Source organism: Muscardinus avellanarius (assembly GCF_963383645.1).
Source record: "Muscardinus avellanarius genome assembly, chromosome: 2".
Classification (NCBI taxonomy): Eukaryota; Metazoa; Chordata; class Mammalia; order Rodentia; family Gliridae; genus Muscardinus; species Muscardinus avellanarius.
The window spans coordinates 141,695,007-141,710,063 of NC_137787.1; the positions used below are offsets into that span (position 1 = coordinate 141,695,007).

General features: G+C 43.8%; 1 protein-coding gene across 2 annotated transcripts in view; it reads right to left on the reverse strand.

The window, feature by feature from the left end:
* Positions 1-9,688: 9,688 nt before the first annotated feature.
* FNDC3A (fibronectin type III domain containing 3A) overlaps positions 9,689-15,057 on the reverse strand; it is a gene marked incomplete at both ends in the record, with an annotated part of 137,665 nt that continues 132,296 nt past the window's right edge. For both annotated transcript variants that reach the window (XM_080719885.1, XM_080719884.1), the window contains one exon: positions 9,689-10,003. In XM_080719885.1, the coding sequence (XP_080576011.1) occupies positions 9,689-10,003 (315 nt within the window). The remainder of the gene's footprint in view (positions 10,004-15,057) is intronic.

Sequence of the window (15,057 nt, forward strand, 5' to 3'; positions counted from 1 at the left end):
GGGCGCGCCGCCCGCGCCGCGGAGCGCGGAGCCGCCCAGCCCGTGCGCCCGCCGAGCGCGCAGCCCGCGGGTCCGCCGCCCCGGCCGGCCGCGCGGCTCACCCCGGCGCGCGGGCTCCGCCCCCCGGCCCGCCCCGCCCCTCCGCGCCCTCCCTTAGAGCCCCCGAGGCGGCCGCGCAGGGCCCCCACCCCCGGGTTCCGGGGTGCAGGGTCTGAACCCCAGAGAGGTCGGTACTGGATGGACCCGGGGCAGTCAATCCCGGGCGCTTTTGTCATTCAAGACCCCCCCCCCCCCGGCGCACGTCTGTGATCTCAGTACTTGGGAGGCTGCGACAGAGGATCACAGATTGCAAGGCTAGACTCAGCAATTTGGCAAGGAAGACTGTTTCGATACATACATACATACATACATTCATTCATACATACATACATACATGTAAAAAGGGCCGGGTGTAGCTTGGAGGTAGAAGGACCCTGAATTCGATCCATTCCCAAACAAATGCGGTTGGGAATTGCTCCCAGTGTCTGCCAGGAAGCCACACCTTAAACAGTAGGTGAGCAGTCAAGACCAAGAGTTAGAGCCCCTCGCAGTTCTAGTCCAGGTTTGGGGAGGGACAGAGTCGTTGTGTGACCGTGGACCAGCAGGACTTCACCAAGTCTATCTCTCTCTGAATTCCAAGTGTGGTAGAGGGAGTTGACCAAATCATTTCAAGGATCCCTGAAATTTACAAATGGGGCATGTTTACTTATCCTGAAGAACGAGACTTAAATGTCTACTGTACACTTGAATACTCGCACATGTGATATGTTGTTTTCATGTGTGAAACGTTTTGTAAGCTTAAAAGAATAGACTGTTTATCAACACCTGAAAGAATGAAACTTCATGAGAAGGACGAGCACTGCTGTCTGGGTCCTCCCGCCTGGTGTTAACAAATGCCAGTCACTGAGGATGTGTCCAACCCTGAGCTTTCCATTCAGTCTTCATACACTTACAACCTCCTTTCCTGGTGGACAAAGTGGGTCTCCCTTGGGATCCAACAGGCAGTGGAGGTGGGACTGGCGTCGGGAGGATGGCTGGCCTCATCCCAGAGACCGCAGGCAGCATGCTACGTCTCCCTGGCCAGCTCACTGCCCTGGCCCACCTCCCCTTCACGTAGGGCTCTCCAGCTCTGCTGGGTGGACGAACTCATGTCTAGCAATGTTTTTTCCACCAATCCTGTTATGGTTTAGAATTTCAGCCTCTTCTGCCAAGTTCCCTTCTTTTTGGACTGGCAACCTGGCTTCATCCCAGGGATACCCTTTCTCCGCTCTTGCAGGAAGCAGGGGCTAGGTGTTTCCAGTTGCCCTAACACCTTGAGTCCCACCTGCCAGCCCCGCCCATCGCTCGGCCTCATTCCCAGGAGCGGGTGCCTGGGTCTCCAGCACTACCGCTGAGGAATGCACTCCGGTCCATAGCAGTGTTGACCTCTGTCTGCAATGGCCATGCCCCGACCTCATCTCAGCCACCTCGGGGGTGCATACCTTGCACCTGCCATCCCCTCCTCCATGTCCACTGCAGTGGCCCCACTTCTGGCCTCCATACACTTGCTTCTGTTTTTTTTTTTCCTCCTCCTTCCTCCCTATCTCCCTCCCTCCCTTCCTTTCTTTTTATTGTACTGAGGGATTTAACCCAGGGACATTCTACCTCTAAGCCACATCCCAGTCCTATTTTAATTTAAAACAGGGTCTCACTAAGTTGCGGAGGGCCTTCCTAAGTTGCTGAGACTGGCTGTGAACCTGCGATCCGCCTGTCTCAGCCTCCCAAGCACTGAGATTACAGACGCGCTTCACCACGCCCTGTGCCGGCGCTCTTTCTCACTTTGCCTCCTGCCTTAACTCCTGTGGTCCTTCCTTGGACCGGGCCCTCCAATCTCACTCTTCTGCTTCCCCCCATCCTTCACCTTCCTGTGTCTTCACTTTTGTCCTCTCCCAACTTAAGCTCCACAAGCAGTAACAAGTGCCCCTTGCAGCCGCCGGTGGTGCCCTGCCCGCTTCTTCACTGCTCGCGCCCTTGGCTGAGTTGAATTCTCTGCCCACTCCTTGCAGGCTCCCCCTGAGCCCTGGAGCAGCTTCACTAGAAACGCGCAGCCTCTGGGGGTTGCTTAGCCCCACCCCCACCCCCGCCATCTTAATACCTACCCACCTCATTCACTCTCCCCACCTTCTGTCGTGTCTCTCTCCCCTTAAACCTCATCCTCACTTTTGACTGGGGGCTGTACATACTGTTTCTTTGGGGGAGAGATAGAAGCAATCAGAAAAACAAGTGTCTACAACCTCCTATTACCACACCCACACAGCCCTCCCTATCCCCTGCAGGTTTCAGCTTAGCCCCTTCCCCACTCCACACCCCCACAAGGACCTCACTCTACCACTCCCATCTCTCTCCACATTTTCTCTTCTGGATCATTCCTGTGCTTTCAGCAAAACTCTTCAAAAAAGAGTTCCTGTATTCACTGTCCCCACTTTTCCTCTCCCCTACTCCTGCCCAATAGGCAGAGAAAATATTTCTTCATCTGTAGTTGATCTAATTTTCCCTGAGCTCTCAGCTCCTGAGCACCATGAAAAAATGAATGATCTAGCTTGAGCAAAGGGGGAGTCCAGTTGAATCAATGAAGCAGACCCTCTAGGTCACATTCAGCCCTCAGGTAACACGCCTTCCCCTAAGGCAAACACGGTGCCTGGAGAGGGGGACCCAGGTGGTTAAGGCCACTGCAGCTAGGATGGAGAGGGGCAGCTAGCCTTGTGCTTTGTGCCCGGGTATCCAGGCTGGCTTTTCTTTTCTTTTCTTTTTTCTCTTTGCCGTACCGGGGATGGAACCCAGGGGCATTCTACCTCCAAGCTACACCCCCAGCCCCGTTTTTTATTCTTTATTTTTGAAACATTCTCACTGAGTTGCAAAGGGCTTCACTGAGTAGCTGAGGCTGGCCGCGGACCGCGATCCTCCTGTCTCAGACTCCCAGATGCTGGGATTACAAGCGTGCGCCACCACGCCTGGCTCAGGCTGGCATTTCTAGGTGCCAATTCCACTTCTCCTTCCTGCCTGGCCACCAGCTGCTCTTTGAGCCCCCGAGGTGGGGGACTATGGCTCTCCAACGCCTGATCCTTTTCTTTGAGGCAAGGGAACGCTTTTGCTCACAGGCTGCAGATCCCTGCGTGTCTTTCATGCCTTCCATTCTGCTCCCTAGCGTGACGGGCTAGCGCAGCACCTGCTAAAGCTTCCCCACCCCACAGGGCAGCTCCGAGGCAGGCTGACTGGGTCACAAGTCACTGACCAGGCCATTAGGACCCTTCCTCTTTCTGACTATTCTGCATTACATACTTTCCATTCAGACCCTCCCTTTCTTGGTTTTATTTTCTATGACTTATTACCAATGAACCTGCTGTTCACTTTAGTTGTTTGTTAATTATCTCTCTCCCTCTCTTAACATCATGTGCACCAGAAGCAGGGCAGGGCTTTGTTCATTGCTCTCCCTGGTGCCTGGATCAGTACCTGGCACGAGTGAGAATTTAATAAATATTTGCTCTCTCTGGCAATGAAAAGCTTCTGCAGAACCAGGGACCTTTGTTTTCTTCACAATTCCCAGAGGTCGAGAACAGGGCTATGCCTATAGCGAGGTGGAGATGCATCCACAGCAGGCTTTGCTGACCATCCTGCCACGCTGAATTCAGGCGTGATGTGGCACAGGACCTCGCTGAGCCTTTATGCTGGCGTGCCATTCCACGTGTCAGGGATCTAAGAGCTGACTACGTCTGTTTTCTCCTTTGTAGTTCTGTAGTCATTCACCAGCTTCCTGACTTCACCGTTCGTCTGATGAGAATCTTAGTGAACAGGAATGTGGACATCTCTCTCCATCTTGAGCACCTTTCCATTGGGTACTTGTGTGGGACAAGAGGGAGTTTATGTCTTGCCTGTCTATGGCACTGTATCTCTCAAAAGTGGTTGGTGTCATCAATAGGTTTTTTGGGGTGCTGGCTGTTGAACCCAGGGGTGTTCTATCTCTGAGCTATACTCCCTGCCTTTTTTTTTTTTTTAAAAAAAAAACAGGGTCTTGCTAGGTTGCTGAGTCTTACTAGGTGGCAGAGGCTGTCCTTGAACCTGTCATCATTTGGTCTCAGTCTCCCAAGTACTGGCTATTAATAGGCTTTTGATCACTTGCTGGAGGCCATTCACAGGTTGGCCTTTGGCAGGCTGGGATGTCCTAGATAAAAATAAAACTAATACTTGCAAGCTGCCATTAAGGCACTTGCATATTTCAACGCACTTAATTCTGTATGACAGTGGCAGGCGGTGGGATCCTCCTGAGAGTCCCCATGTTAAAGGTGAGGCTCAAAGCACAAGGAAGTTAGTTACCTCAGGTCGCTGGGGCAGCCAGTAAGGGTGGTGAGGTCCAGTCGACTCCAGAGACCATGGTTATAACTTCTGTGCTGTGTGGCCTTTTGTGGTGTAGACCATAAGAGAGCACTCTCAGCCACAGGGAATGCTAGATATGAACCAGACTTTGCTAGAGAAGTGTATTCTAGAAACCAGATTTTGTAGGCAAGTGAAAAGCTGTGAAAAGCTATGAAAAGCTTCAAGCTTTAAAAGGCCATGTTCATAACTTGCAGTTTACTGGTTGAAACTTGTAAAAACTACATAGATTTTAGTCTTTCTTCTCTAGAAGAGCAGTATATGAAGCAGAAATTAAAAAGTGGAGCATCCAGAGTAACTGACACACATTTCCTAACTTCTGTTTTTTTGGTGCTTGGGATTGAACCTAGGGCCTCTCACACACTAAGCCCATACTTTGCCACTGAGCTACACCTCTGTCTCACATTTCCTAACATTTTGAGCCAAGATTTTACATTTGGGAAGCTTCATGTAAAGGTCCAAATTTTTTATGTCCTGCAGAACAAGGCAGATAGAGTAGTCTGAGCCGATATTCCTTCCCTGGTCCAAACTTGCACCTCCCACCACACTCACAGCAGCCATGGATTCACACCTAGCCCCTTCCTCACCACAGGGACCTGCTGTCCTCTGGACCCCAGGCATCAGAAACAGCACAGGAAAGGGGTGAAACACTCAGGGAGGTGTGTGTGTGGGATGAAGTACAAGTGAGAATTTGGCCTGTGTTCTTAGCAAAAGAAACTTAATTACCAGGTCAGTTTTACTGATTCAGTGACATCCAGGATTTTCTAGTTTTGTTATCTGTATACTACTTTTTAGGTCTTAAGTTCTTTTTTAAAAGTTGAAATTCACACAATATAAAACTAACCATTCTAAGCCGGGCGTGGTGGCACACGCCTGTAATCCCAGCATTTGGGACGCCGAGACCAGAGGATCACGGTTCTCCGACAGCCTCAGCTACTTAGTGAAGCCCTCTGCAACTCAGTGAGACCTGGTTTCAAAATAAAGAATAAAAAATAGGGCAGGGGGTGTAGCTCGGAGGTAAAATGCCCCTGGGTTCCATCCCAAGACCCCCTCCCCCCACATAAAGTGAACAACTTGGTTCTTGGTGCATTCACAATATTGCACAACCAGTAACTCTACCAGGTACCAACACATTTCCATCACCCCAAAATTAAACTTCACACCTACCAAGCAGTTACTCCCCATTTCCTCTACCAGTCCCTCTTGAAGGCATGTATAATTATTTTTTTGTGGTGCTGGGCATTGAACTCAGGGGCATTCTAACTCTGAGTATATCCCAGCCCTGTTTTACTTATTTTTTTAAAAAATATAAACAACGTCTTGCCAAGTTACTGAGACTCTCCTACCTGGGATCTTCTTGTCTCAGCCTCCTAGGTACCGCGAGTACAGGCGTGCACCACCACACCCAGCTTGTAATTTTTTAAAAGTATATACAAAAACAGGGTAAGAAACTCTAATAAAAATAGATTAGCAGTCTTTTCTATGGCATAGGGTTGTGTTACAGAACTGCTAATCACTCCTTGTTCTAAACCAACTTTTCTTTTTCCCTTTCCCTTTTTTTCCTCCCTTCCCTTCTGTCCTGGGGGTTGAACTCCAGAGGCAATCTACCTCCAAGCTCCATCCCATCCCTTTTTATTTTTTTGTGGTACTGGGGGTGGAACCCAGGGTCTTTTCTATCTCTGGGCTATACTCCCAGACCTATTTTATATTTTATTTGGGACAGAGTCTAAGTTGCTGAGAGCCTCACTGAGTAGCTGAGGTTGGCTTTGAACCTGTGCAATCCTCCTGTTTCAGTTTCCCAAGTGCTGGGATTACAAGCGTGTGCTACCACAGTGGGCTGAAATAGGGTCTTAAAGTTCTAAGTTGATGAGGTAATCCTGTCTCTGCCTCCCAAGTACAGGGATTTACAAGTACATGTGACCATGTCCAGCTAATCATTTTCTTTTAGTCTCCTATCTCCTTGAGCCACTGTTTACATAGATCCTCCTGCAGAAAAATATTTGTTCATAATGGTAAAAGCAAGGTATTTGTATTGGGGATTAATCCATGGAATGCTCAACATGATGTGTAGAAAAACCTCTTATTTCTAACTTATAAAAACCCAGAGAGGCCAAAGGCAATGCTGTAAATGAGTATTATATATCCCTTCTCAAGTACTGTTGTCCTTTCTCAAACAACTCTAGTTGATGGCTCAACATCCCAAACACTTCCCCTTCCCCAGCCTAACATTTTAAATTTTACGGTGGCAGTTAGAGATCCACTTGGATTTTAGAAGCAATGAATCCCTGAGAACGCCATGGATGGAAATTGTAATAGGGGATGAGTGAGAGGGAAATACAGTCCTTGCAGAACCAGTCTCAGGGAGGTCTGGGGCCCTGTTGGTGGGAGCAAGAAGGTACTAGGAAGTATGTGAGGAAAGCCAGGAGGAGAGGAGAGGTCGGGGAATTCTTCCCAACGGGAAAGTTGTTTAGAGATGGGGCCCTGCTACATTCCCAGGCTGCAGTGATCCTCCCGAGGGCTGGGACTGGAGTCCTGTGCCATCACCCCAGGCCATTCCTTTCCACTGGGAGTTTACCTCAGACTCATTCTTTACGGAAAGCACTGAAGGAGATAACACACTGAATAAAATCAAGTGAGTAGGATAAAACTTATAATTTCATTCTTTAGCCCACAACTCCAGCCCTATTTCATTATTTTGTGGTACTGGGGGTTAACCTATGACCTATAACCTATTCTACCTCTGAGCTATACCCCCAGCCCTATTTTTTAGTTTTTATTTTGAAACAAGGTCTCATTAAGTTGCTGAGACTGGTCTTGAACCTGTGATCGTCCAGTTTCAGCCTCCCAAGTACTGGAATCCCAGGTGTGTGCTAATGATTCCATTCTATATAAATATGGCTTCTCTCAAGCTGAAAATTTGGGCACTGCTGGGAAAACTGTTTTAGGCCCACTGGAAGAGGAAAAACCTTTTTTTTTTTTTGTTTTTTCAGATAGGCAGCAAAGAGTGAGATGTATAGGAATACAATAAACGTATCTCAAAAAAGAATGATACAACTTTTATTTTCCATGGATTTTAAAGATACTTTTGCTACACAGCTTATGTATTCTTATGAGATTATATTTATCATTTGTATGAAGCTCAATCTTATACAATTTTAAGGTGATATGTTTGGTAGTGTATCTATAATCTTTAAAAAGTTTAGAGTTTTTGGAATGTACAGTATATGAGGTAAAATCAAGATTACATTAAAAATTGTTGTCTCTTCTGCACTAATTTTGCAGTGAGGTTCAAATGGCAAGTACACTATTAAATGACATTTACTATCAAAAATAGGAGTTCATTTGAATTACTATGAAAAACATAAGCCACTGGAACTTGCCTCAGTGGCACATTTTACCATTTTAGACATTCAACTATATAGAAATCTCTGGGCTCGTACACTCAAACTCATTTGTACTGCCAAATGTGGCACTTTAAAGAAGTTTCTAGAAAACAATCGCAATTGCTGTTGTTTTGGGGGAAGGTTATTACCCTATACATAAGAGATTAAACTTAAATAAAATGTAAACATATAGTAGTATATTATAGTGACAGATCATTCTTACCACTCGGAAAGGCCAAGTTTATCCGTTTCTTTTTTGAACAAAGGTTAACGTTTTTTTCTACAGCACAGATAATTTGACATAAAACAATTACAATACATGCCCATTCTATTATAAAGGAGATTCTTCAGAGATCTTCAAAGCACAAAACATACGTTTCTTTTTTTCAAAGACAGACAGAAGTGCTTAGTAATCACTAAAATGCTAACTGTAGCAACTAAAAATTAGTGATTCACTATCCTAAAATTCAAATAATAAATTAAAAAAGCTAGTTACAGGTGTTTTACAGATAACAGATGTGAGAAAACAAGAATTTTAGATAGTTTCATTACAAACTGTATTATTACTGGCAGTCATCGACATCTAAGCAAGATGTACAATGTGATACTTGACAAAATTCAATCTGATCATCCAATAACTCACAAATGCAAGCTCACAAAACATGAATGAATTACGCAACTGCAAAGTGCTTGAATGCAACATTAGCCACATGCAATCAACAATCTGGAACAGTATCCAAACAGACATTGTACATTAAACATTAGTTTTTCAAGAAAGAAAGCAGCTTGAAGTTTACTGGTGCAAATTAATTTTGTCTTCAAATTTGGTACCCCAAACAAAAAGGTTAAGTTTGATTATGAATTCTGATGGTGATGGCAATAGTTACAGGAGAAGCAGCAAAACTTAGAGGAGTTCTTCAAAATTAGCCTAGATCAGAGAGGTGGAGTGAGTATGTATGTGTGTATATTATATATATATATTTCTACACTTGTATGTATAGTTTATATATATGCCATAGTTCAGAGGTTCACAAAATAGAAGTTCAATAGGTTTGAAGTTCAGAATTGATTTTTACAATGATTTAAAAGAAAATTACTATCTAAACGTCCTATGTTCTTTTCTATTTTCTTGAGACCTGAAGAGGTACTTTTTGAGTAAACATTAAAATATTTTTAGGCCAAGTAAACTGCCTGTGCTTTCTTTAAGTGACTTATCTGTGAATTCATGAATATATTACTTGTAATGAAGAACTCCACATTTATCAAACAAGAAGCTCCTTTTCCCCCACCCATGTTCTTTCATCAGTTTTTGTTGGCTAAGCCCCTCCAGTTATCATAATCCCACTTACCAAATAATTAAGACAAATGAGGAGGTAGAAATATAGCACTAGATTGCTTTCACAGCATCAGACTTTAACATTTTTATATAGCACATTAGTGTACATTCTAGTCACTCTGAAATTTTCACTTGGTAATAATCTTTAAACAAACAGGCCAGGTTACCACTGCTTCACTCATGCTGACTGGTCAAAATATCAATGATCAGTTGTTGCCTCTATAAGAAGGCATGTCGAGAGAAAGGGGGAGAGAGGAGGAGGAGAGAGAAAGAGAGGAGAGGGAGAGAAAGAAAAAAGTAAAAAGCCCCAACCAAATATACCTCCCCAAATTGATAAGTCTGTGGGCTTGCATTCTAACAAAGTGCCAGCCTCTACCTAACAATATATGAAAATGGCAAAAATGATGTGCTATAGTCTCAATGCCAGTGCTAAATGCCACTGTTTTTGTAAAAGCAATACAGAAATTATTTTAGTACATGACAAAATAAAATGTAATACAGTGTTAAAAATAAAGTTATATTTTCACTTGATTACAAAGTACTGAATGATAAAGGCAATCAAAATGGAAAAGAAAGCAAATAGCACAAGGATGACGGCGGCACACTGCTCATCGCTCAGTGCGCGCCGGGCCCTGGTGTTTCCCACAGGGTCTCTGTTGGTGCTGGCTGGTGGTTCCGTCCTCTGAGAGATGAAGAGCACTGTGGTACTGTAGGGCCCTACCAGGTCCTGGTGCCCCACAGGGTCTTGGCACTGGCGAATGGCACACACGCGGAAGCGATACTCACAGTTCAGCTGAAGGCTGGAATACCGGAAAGAAGAGTCGGGGCCTTTGTAAATCTGTTAATGAAATATTAAAGGAAGAACTGTATATGAAGGCTGATAAGAAATGTGTTAACTAGTTTTAGAATTATTTTTACATGAAAATTAGTGAATATCATTGATTTTTTTCTCCTGCAGTACTGATGATTGAACACAGAGGCATGCAACCAATTAACTATGCCTCTGAGAGCCCTTTTAATTTTTATTTTGAGATGGTCTTGTTAAGTTTTTCAGGCTAGCCTCAAACTTGGAATCCTCCTGCTTCAGCCTCCTAAGAAGCAGGGATTACAGTGCGCACCATCTTGCTGGCCAATTCTATCTTTTAAGAGATATTTAAAAAATGCCAGCTGGGTGTGGTGGTGCACGCTTGTAATCCCCGTGCTTGGGAGGCAGAGACAGGAGGATCGCGCAGTTTCGAAGCCAGCTGTGCTGGCTTTTAAGAGACCCTGTTTCCAAATAAAAAAAATATAAAATAGGTCTGGGGGTGTAGCCTGGAGGTAGAAGGGCTTCCAGAAACCCCAGTACCATCAAATAAATAAATAAATAAATAAATCCTATCCATTAAAGTACTTGTCTGCTGTGTAAGAGGAGAAGAAATGGGTGAGGATGTATCCTCACAGAGTTTACAGATGAATTACAGAAGATGTGGCCCAAAGCAGCAAGAGAACAAGCATATTAGCTCTCAGGCATTTCCCTGTTTTCTCAAATGTACACAGTAACTTTTTTTTTTTGAGAAATCACTTCATAGGAGAGACAGTATAATCTTCCTCCCCTCCTTATACTTTTGTGTAACTGGTAAATTTTTGTATAATCTTAAACATATCTGTCCACTGAAACAACAAATAATGGGATTTTTCTACAGATACTTGTGGCAAATCCCTTTTTAAACTCCAGAGAGGAAAGCTCCCTTAAAATACAGACTACAGACCTCAGGGGGAAGAAAAAAGTTCCATGAATTTTAAAGTGTGCTAGTGAACAGGAAGGTACAGCTGAAACTAGACACCCTGGGGTTCAAGCTCTGCTCCATCACTTCACACTCCACTGAATTTAATCAACCTACCACTGGCCTACCATCATCTACCATTACCATCTAGCTGCTATCAGGTAATGATGAGGACGAGAGGAGCTAACACTGGTCAAAGCGCCTACTAGCACAGTGCCAGCACAAAGTGAGTGTTCACATATGGAAATTTCCATTCTCACTAAGGCACCCTTCTCATTTTAAGAATTTGAGAAAACCCTGGCTCGTGGGGTCACCTCATGTTCCAGTTGACTTCCTCCAGCTAGCTGGTGGGCTGCAAATTAGACTGACATTAGTTGGGCTAGCCTTCTTTCAAGCACTTTTAGCTGCCTCAAAACAGATTCACAACACAGACAAACTTTTAGTTGTATCTGTGTTGTAAATCTAATTTCTAAATACTGGTTTGCTCTCCAAGACAAAAAGAAGTTTTCTGCCTCATTTTTTTCTCCAGAATCTAGCATACAGTAGGTACCTAAAATAAGACTATTAAATTTGTGAATTATTGATTTTAATAATCAATGTTGGTAAGATATATAAAGTAACTTTTATCCAGATTAAGATGAATCTTACAGAAAGTGGTATGTATGGTAAGAGTTTTTTTTTGGGGGGGGTTGTCTGGGGAGGGAACCCAGGGGCATTTGACTTCCGAGAAACACTCCCTGCTCTGTTTCTTTTCTTTTCCCTCCGTCCCTCCCTTCTCTCTCTCCCCCCACCTTCCTCTCTCCCTTTCTTTCCCTCTTTCTTTCTCTTTCCTTTTGAAACAGGGTCTCACTAAGTAGCTGAGGATGTCTGTGAACCACGATCCTCCAGTCTCAACCTCCCAAATGCTGGGATTACAAGTGTGCGCCACCATGCCCGGCTAAGTTTTTTTTTTTTTTTTTTTTTTTTTTTTTGTGGTACTGGGGTGGAACCCAGAGGCTTTCTACCTTTCTACCTCCGGGCTATAACCCAGACCTATTTTATATTTTATTTGGAAACAGGGTCTCACTAACATGCTGAGAGCTTCACTAAGTAGTGGAGGATGGCTTGGAACCTGTATGGTCCTCCTGTCTCAGCCTCCCAAGCATGGGGATTACAGCGTGCACCACCATTCCCGGCTAATTTTTTTTTTTTAAAAATATGCTTTTATTGGTGCATTTTAGTCTCACGTCGTAATGTAAATCATGTTTACAGTGAAATACATGCACATAATATTTGGTATCCCTGCCTCCCCTTCACCTCCTCCCCATCTTCCCCCTTCCCTATACAGAATACTAAGAATGACAATGGTATTTTCACATATGTACACACAGCCAATGGTAGAAATTCCTTCAATAAATCTCACTCTTACCCTCCCCTTCCTTTAGACCACCTCCCTAGTTCCACTGAGATTTTCCCTCCATTATCTGGAGCCCCTCTGGTATAGCTTGCACATATTAGAGCAAACATGGCCCTTCACTTTCTCTGACTGGCTAATTTCACTTAACATAATATTCTCCAGGGTCCTTCCATTTTTTGCAAATGACATAATTTTGTTCTTTATTGTTAAGTAGAATTTCATGATGTTGATATCTCATAATTTCGTAACCCATTCATCTATAGATATACACCTACGCTGGTTCCATAACTTAGCTGTTGTGAATTGTGCTGCTATGAACATGGGTATGCATGTTTCAACCCCTTTGGAAAGATACCGAGGAGTGGTATATATATATATATAGTGGAACCATTTCCTGTTTTTTGGGGAATCTCCACAGTGGCTGAACTAATTTACAGTCTCAACAACAGTGTAGAAGAGTTCTAAATTTCCCCACAATCTTGCCAACATTTTTTTAAAAATTCTTAATGATTGCCATTGTGACTGAGGTTAGAATCTCAGTGTAGTTTTGACTTGCATCTCTCTGATTGCTAATCATGTTGAACATTTTTTCATGCATTTTTGGCCATTTGTATTTCTTCTTTTGTGAAGTGTCTATTCAATTGCCCATTTATTGATTGGATTATTTGTTTCTTTGGTGTAAAGTCTTTTCTTTGTATATTCTAGGTATTAGTTCTTGCATATGAATGTTTCAGGGAGTAGGAATAGAGAACTGATTCATGTCTGAGAGAAGATAAAAGAATTAACTTGGATGATTCTGTATTAGAAAGCAGTATATAATTTTACAAATACAATGAAGCCAACTCAGTAAAAATTAAAAAAAAATTGTCTTAGGGATATAGTGGATGATTTTAGTTTTTGTCTTTTAGCCTTTTCCTTCCTTCCTTCCTTCCTTCCTTCCTTCCTTCCTTCCTTCCTTCCTTTCTTTCTTTCTTTCTTTCTTTCTTTCTTTCTTTCTTTCTTTGCGTGTCTGGGGATGGAACCCAGGGGCATTCGACCTGCACGCTACACCCCTGCCCTATTTTTTATTCTTTATTTTGAAACAGGGTCTAAGTTGCAGAGGGCCTCACTAATAGCTGAGGCTGTTTGCGAACCGTGATCTTCTGGTCTCAGCCTCCCAAATGCTGGGATTACAAGTGTGCGCCACCACGCCTGGCTGCTGCTGCTTCTTCTATTTTTTTTTTTTTGGTGTTACTCGGGGTGGAACCCAGGGGGCTTTTCTACCTCTGGGCTATACTTCCAGACCTATTTTATACTTTATTTGGAATCAGGGCCTCACTAAGTAGCTGAGGCTGGCTTTGAATTGTGCGATCCTCCTGTCTCAGCCTTCCAAGTGCTGGGATTACAAGCGTGCACCACCACACCCAGCTAAGCCTCATTTTCTATTATGTCTCTTTAGTAGGGTAATATTATGGTTAGGGAAAAACATCTGTCCACAAATGGCACCAGAGTGACAAGTAAAGAGATCTGGCAGAGAGAGGAGGACAACATTATACTAGTTAGAAATTTAAGTAGGTTTAATTCCAAAGGGGCCTCTTTAAGACTGACAACAACAAAACACATATCAAAAGAATCCTGCTGTGAAGCTGTGTGAGAGATCGGAGGGAAATGGGTAGGACAGAAGCTTTTTTTTTTTTTTAAGATTTAAAGAAGTTTATTAAAAAGATAGAAATACAGAAAATAGTTACAGCCCCATGCCAAAAAGGCATGAGGGGGGGAGGGTAGCCCAGGCCAACTCACCAATCCCCTGGACAGAAGCTTCTGCTGGATATAAGGTTATGAAACCCTGCATCAGGAATGGAACCCAGGGGTTCTCTACCACTGACACACAACATCATGCTTCTAATTTTTTATTTTGGTCTCAAACTTGGGATCTTCCTGTCTCAATCTTCTGAGGTGCTAGGATTATAGGTCTGTGATATTATGCCTGATGTTTTTATGAACCTAGAAATGACTTTTAAATTAGTAGAAACGGGGGGCACGGAGAGAACCAAGATGATCTTCATGGCCATCACACTAATAAAGTTAGGAAGAAGTTAGAAAAGAAAAAATGGGAAAATGTTAAGATAAAATTTTCAGTTTTGTGTTTTAGATGTTGGGAATACATTTTATAGGTAGCTGGAGACACAGGCTTGTGTCTCCAGCTACCTATAGCTAATTTAAGAAGTCTTATATATTGCCATGTGTGGTATGCATGACTGGTACTTGGGAGGCTAAGATAGTGCAGCTCTGAGAACAGCCTTAGGAAACCCAGTGAGACGCTTAGCAACCTAACAAGACCCTGTTTCAAAACAACAAAACAGCCTGGCGTGGTGGTGCACATTTGTAATCCCTGCGCTTGGGAGGCGGAGACAGGAGGACCGCGCAGGTTCGAAGCCAGCGGCACTGGCTTAAGAGACCCTGTTTCCAAATAAAAAAAGATGTAAAAATGGGTCTGGGAGTGTAGCCCAGAGGTAGAAGGGCTTCCAGGAACCCCAGTACCACCAAGACCAAACCAAATCAAACCAAAACAAAACAAAGGCTGCAGGTGTGGCTTGGAATCAGAATACCCCTGGGTTCAACCCCCAGTACCACACATACAGACAGCAAAAGGTCTATATACGTAAAAAACCAACTAAAATAAACCTCAAGCTTTAGAGTAGCTGAGTTAGGTCTTAGAATGAGAAATGAGAATTTAATTGAGTAACACTACAT